We start from the raw sequence: 6,000 nt of genomic DNA, 5'->3' as shown, positions 1-6,000 counted from the left end.
TTATTCGGGGTCAAGCCCTGAATTCATTTACACTCTCTGGAGGTTATTCCATGCTTCTGGAATCCTGTCACCACCAGCACGACTGCAACTTTTTTTTTTTGGTCTTACCAGCTGTAACCTTGAACACAGTTCTATTCCTCCCTTGCCAGCAAACAAAAACAGTCAAACCTTTCTCCAATAAATAGTTCTGTGAGCTGCAAATATATAAAGTCCTGATTTGTTCTAGGTTTGTGACCTTCCCCCCCCCCCCCCATAAATATTGCATTTATCACAGGATAGGTTTGGAAGGGACCTCTGTAGATCATCTTGTCCAACCCCCCTGCCAAGGCAGGGTGAGCAAGAGCAGGTTACACAGGAACTCATTCAGGAGGGTTTTGAATGTCTCCAGAGAGGGAGATTCCACGACTTCCCTGGGCAGCCTGTTCAGTGCTCTGCCACCCTCAATGTAAAGAAGTTCCTCCTCATGTTCAGTTGAAACTTCCTGTGATTTAGTTTATGGCCATTGCTCCTTGTCCTGTCGCGGGGCACCACCAAAAAGAGTGGAAAAGAACTTGGACTTGAGACTTTTCTCTATATATGGCACATTCATAGCAAATATTTCCTTTGAGGATTTTCTGCTGTTTAATTTCTGTAATCATTCTTGCCCTCTCCGCCTCCCAGAGCAGCCCAGGTCGGTTGTGCGCGTCCCGGGAGCGGTGGGAGCAGTGCCGGGCAGCGCTGCCCGCGGCCGCGCTCGGGCAGCTCCGCACGGCCACAACCTCTCCCGCCCTCCGCGGCATCCTGGTCCGCGGCTGGCCCAGCCCGTCCCGCGGCAGGGGGCCGGTTGCCGGGCGACGCTCGGCCCCTCCTCCGCGGCAGGGCCGGGCCATGAGGTAATGGCCTCCGGGGGGCGGGAAAGGGAGCGCTGCGACTACCGAGCCAGCGGCCGCCGAGGTGGCCGCCGGCGGCGCTCCCTGCCTCCCGCCCCTTCCTGCTGCCCCGCCGGCGGCGGGCGGCGCCGCAGCCCCCGAGGTGTCCGCGCCGCCCCGCCTCCTGAGGAGGCTGCGCGGCCGGAGGAGCCCCGCGCCCGGCAGCGGCGGCGGAGAGCGCCCGGCGGCCGCCCCACGTGTGCTGCCGCCCGGCCGGAGGGGTTCGCAGCGGTCCCCGGGCGCCGCTGGAGAGCGAGGAGCTGGAGCGGCGGCGGCCTGGCAGCAGAGAACCGGGAGGAGGAGGGCACATGAGGCGCCGGCAGGAGGAGGGAGAAGCAGCAGCAGCCAGCCGGCCACTGCAGCCCCTGCGCTCTGCCCGCCCCGCACGCCGCGGCCTCTCAGCGGCGCGGGCCGGGGGCGAGCCGTGAGGGGGGAAGCAGCCCGGAGGTGGCCGCCGCCGGCAGCGAGGCTCCCCCGGCCCGCGGGGGCGCCGCCGCCCGCGCCCCGCCGCCCGGGGGGCCCGGAGCTGGGTGAGTGCGGCGGAGGGCGCGGGGGGACGGCGCGGGGCGGGCGGGGATGCGCGGCGGCACCGGCGCGGCCGCCTCTGGCCGCGCTGGCTCCCAGAGGAGCGAACGGGCGCGGGGGGCACTTGCCGGGGCCGCGGTGCGCGGGCGAGGCCTGCAGCGCTCGGCGAGCTGCGGAACGGGGGTGAGCAAGGTGCAGCCGCTCTTCCTTCTCTTCGGGCCCCTCGACCTTCACAGCCCGCTGGCTCGGGGGCGGGCGCTGCGCCTGGCTCTGCTGCCTGTGCTCTTTTGTCCCTTCCGCGCCCTGAAAGGAAAGAAGCACATGAGTGGAATTGCGTACCGAAGGTCAAGAATCGCTCGCAGAATTGTGCCTCTGCATTACTTACAGCTAAACTGCTGTTGTTCCCAGATACAGGGGCCCCTGCATGCAGAAGTAGCTTTCTAGCCATCGCAGAGGGACCTGCAAATACTGACTGGGTTTTTTCAGCGTTGGGGATTATGGATAGCTTTTGGCAGCATTCCACTGTTTAAAGTGACTAAAATATTCCATTATGGTTTTTTAACAAGTTTGAGATCTTGGCGGCTCTTTTAGTTTGCCTCTGACAATTTTGAAACTTCATCTATAGGGGAGGTTTTTTTCAGGTAAAAATAGGGAAGAGCTAGGAAATTTCCAAAGAAATGGAACATCTGGTAAAGAGAGGCAACCAGAGTTCATGTTCTCCCTCTCTCTTCAGCACTTCAGCAGAAGTCTCTGTGCGGACACTTTTTTCTGCCTTGCAATCTGTAACCTTATTTGAACCTTTCAGTCCGCTGAGATTAAGTCGTGGGTGTAATGGTTGTTGCAATCAGGAAGGCAGCAGAAAAAAAAAACCACCAAAAAAAGCAAACAACAACAAAAAGTTGAAACAAAACCAAACAGCAGTTACGATGACCAGTTTGCCATATGTACCTGTTTTACTGCTGTGTGTACACAGTTGCATTTACTGTTTGTAGTGCCCTGCCTTCTACCTGTGCTGGAATTACTCTGGGTTTAAACATGTTTGTCCTAGCAGGGCTCTTTGGAGTTACCAGAAGAAGCCTGGAGGAGAGAGTGTTGTCTCCAAGCCCAGGGACTGTATTCCCAAAACCGTGCCCTCTCTGAAGCGCTGTAACCTGTTTTGACTGAGTCAGAGCAACCCGTGATGACAATAAGAAAATTATATTAAGCCATTAAGCTTACTTCACTGTTTTTCAATGAGCATCATTGCAAGCGAGGGAAACCAGGATGGTAAAAATCCTAGTGGAAGGCAAGAGTTTCCAGCTTTTAATGTGAACTACTGAGTGAAGATCAGACGACTGTATGAACAGATAGAATGGATAGAATGTAAATTTCTGTTGAAGTAAAACAAAAGTTTCTGTCAGTTGCATGAATGAACTCGCACTTGCCAGCGGGTTGAACTGAATGATGGATGATAGTAGTGGAAAGAAGTAGGATCTCTGGCTCTAGTGCAAAAAAATCCAATGCTAGACAAAAATCATCTCTTCATCTTTTGTTCAATTATGAATAAAAAAATCATACTGCAACTTGGTGGCTGTTCTAGAGCACTGGACAGCACAACAATATGCCCGGGAAGCATTAATGAGATTAGGCCCATGCATTTTTATATGTGATGCCCCATGTTTGATATGTGGGTGCTTAAAATCCCAGTGAAATATCCAGCTGCTGCTGCAGCCTCTGAGCCTCTGACTAGTTTAATCCAGAGTCCTGACTAATGAGGCAGACCAGGATGTGATACACAAGTTTTGCAGTGGATGTTAATGTTTGTTAACTTGGCACTCTGACAGTTTGTGGAACACAGGTGAGAGCTGGTGGGAGTAAGCGGACTTGCACGTACCAGAGAGCAAGATCAGATTGGAAGGATTTGCCTGGAACTGCTGGGAACTTCTGTTGTTCCTCTCTGCTGCTGTTCACGCCTGAGCTCCTTGCTGCTTCACACATTCTGTGTCCTGTAACAGATTACCAGCTGCTTTTGTAGAAGTAATTCGATCCTAATCTTTCAGTGTGCTCTGAGGGTTTTAATTATACCCTGGCCAATCTGCTTTGGGATAGAATAATAAGATTAGTACTGCAGAAATTAGTGCAGGTTAAATATTTTTGTTTTAAATGCGTGCTTGATCAATATTATTGTTTCTTACTGTTGATGCTATAATACTGAAAAGGAAAAATGCTAAAACTTGTCACTGTGTCTGCTGTGATAGATTGTAAACTGAATGCAAGATACTTTTTTTTTAAAATAGTTCTGTAGAAAGGATTTTCAGAGTCAGTGCTGTTGAGGCAGCATCTGCAATATTGAAAGGCAAGAGGTTAAAACCAAACCTGTTGCCCTTTCTGAAAGCTGTACACATTTTTCTTCAAAGCACTTTCCTTTGTTATTTAAATTTTTCCTTGGGAGAGGAGAGATAAATAAGCAGAAAGGCAGTCTGTGAGTTACATGTGTTTGAAATATATTTCTTCCCTAAATCTTTAAATTTTGTTGATCTCCGGGGTTGGGGTTGGTTTAAGTGCTCCTTCTGCCTGGACCAGAAGTAGCAGTTGTAGGACCTCATTTGTTTTGGGCTGTCTAGGTGTTGTATGTTCTAAGTAATACTCAAGATTGGTAGTTTCTTGTTAATTTGCAGAGAACTGTGTATCCTTTGTTAAAATTTTTGAGCAATATAGCTTTCCCTCTGCCTCAGTAAAAATGAGTGCCTGCTCTAATAAGTCTCCTGTATTAGGCTGGGTACTTAATTGGTCTGCCTTTGAGTAACCCTGTTTTAACTCTTACAAAACTGTCATTTGACTTCACACAGTACTTATTTCCCAATACTTCCACATTAATGCAAGAACAACCAAACCGGTAGAGCTGGTCTGTACTATTGGGAGTCATGATAACCACAGTAGGGACATAGTAGCTGTGCTTTTTCCTCTTGGTCAGAAAAATGTTATTGATAGGTAGGCTTTTACAACTAGTTCTGTTTTCCTTTTTGAGCTGTTCCTTTTCTCCAGCTGTACCTGACAGTTCTGCCTCTGTAAGAAGTTTAGTGATGCCACCAAGATCAACATTTAAGAATAAACATGCTTAAATTGCATGTAAAATGGCCAAAGGCATACTGGCATCATGCCCTGGGATGCTCATGTTGTTCTTTTGATTCTGCTGAGAGTGAGATTGTCACTTGTGTTCTTCAGAAAGGCTGTGAAAAGGAACAGGCTCTGGTAGTGACTGCACACCAAGTGGCTTTCAGAGTTATTACAAAAACTTAGTAAGTAAGAGAACTACTTTCTGATCACTAAATGACAGCGATAGCATGTGAGTTGTAGAGAATTGAGTTACTGTATGAAGCTGGAACTGTAAAACTGGTGTGTGGTCTGCAGTGCCTGTGCTGTGAAGGTATGTTACCCTGGTCATGTACGGATCATTAAAACTCCACAGCAATGTACGGATCATTAAAACTCCACGGCAATGCCACTGACACCTTGGAATGCTGCACCTGTATGGAGGCCTCAATTTTGTGTATTCAGTTGTGGGATCAGTGCTACTTGGAGAGATAAAAATCTTGAGAATGAACTTCCTGTTAGCATAGGCTTTCCAAGATACCAGTTGGTGTCTGATTCAAAGTCTTCCTGCTTACTCTGTGGTTTGACTGAGATAGCTGTGAGTTTACAAGCACTTTTATTTTACTTTGTAGTGAATAGCATGATGTTTCCTAAGTTAATTTCAGGAGTTCACTGATACTGTTCTTTGTCTAAAACTGTCCTCTATTTGAACTTTGAATCATCAATACTCCTGTTTTTATTGGAGCCTATTGATTAGGGTGCAAAAAGTCATGCCATATAGTCATCCTGCTTATGGTTGACCAGCTAAGAGGCTTATTGATAGTACAAACAGATTAGCTGAGAGATAATTCTTAGATTCAATTATGTTGGCAGATTTGCTTTAGTTAAATCAGTGAGTGGCTGTACTGAAGCTGATTCTTTGCCTTATCTTGCAGCTTCTCTGGACAGGATTGTCTAACCTTGCTGTCAATTAGATGCTGAAAACCCAAATGAGACTGATGCTCTATAACTGTCATATGTTATTGTGTGCATATTTGGGGTTTTTTTTGTGATGATACTGATAGATTAATATGGTAGGGCCCTGTTGGTTTTGCTTGAGTTTATAGCAGAAGTTCAGAACACTATAACAGAGTATTAGAAAGAAGGAAGGAAATGTGGGAAGAGCTTGGTTTAGAAGCCCTTGCAAAGTTTCATTTTGGCTTATTTTGACTTTAGACCATGATGCTGCCCAGCAGAGCAAATTTTCCCATGGCTGCGGATTCCCTCCTCTATCTCCTTCCATATTATGGTGCTTAGAATCGAGTCCTTGAGGCAGGCCAGAGCTGGTTTTGAGGGTAATTTTCAGCCTGTCCATCCTGGGCAGTGAGCAGCTGTTAGCAGGGAGCAAAGGAAGCAACAGTAGTAAGTGGATTGGACTTTGGTGTCAGGAGAGAGTAGTCTTTAGTGTATATGAGCTGATTTTGAAACTGCCACACTCCAAGCTCTGATATAATCA

At 48.3% G+C, this 6,000-nt stretch overlaps 1 protein-coding gene across 1 annotated transcript in view; it reads right to left on the bottom strand.

Moving 5' to 3' along the window:
* Positions 1-263: 263 nt before the first annotated feature.
* LOC141728866 (uncharacterized) overlaps positions 264-6,000 on the bottom strand; it is a 46,793-nt gene continuing 41,056 nt past the window's right edge. The window contains exon 2 of the mRNA XM_074540063.1: positions 264-1,438. Coding sequence (XP_074396164.1) covers positions 489-1,438 — 950 coding nt within the window. The 3' untranslated portion in view covers positions 264-488. The remainder of the gene's footprint in view (positions 1,439-6,000) is intronic.

The sequence above is a fragment of the Zonotrichia albicollis genome, chromosome 1 (assembly GCF_047830755.1).
Source record: "Zonotrichia albicollis isolate bZonAlb1 chromosome 1, bZonAlb1.hap1, whole genome shotgun sequence".
In the NCBI taxonomy this organism is placed as follows: domain Eukaryota; kingdom Metazoa; phylum Chordata; class Aves; order Passeriformes; family Passerellidae; genus Zonotrichia; species Zonotrichia albicollis.
The sequence above is the reverse complement of the archived record's forward strand: the minus strand, read 5'-3'. Positions and strand labels throughout refer to the sequence as shown.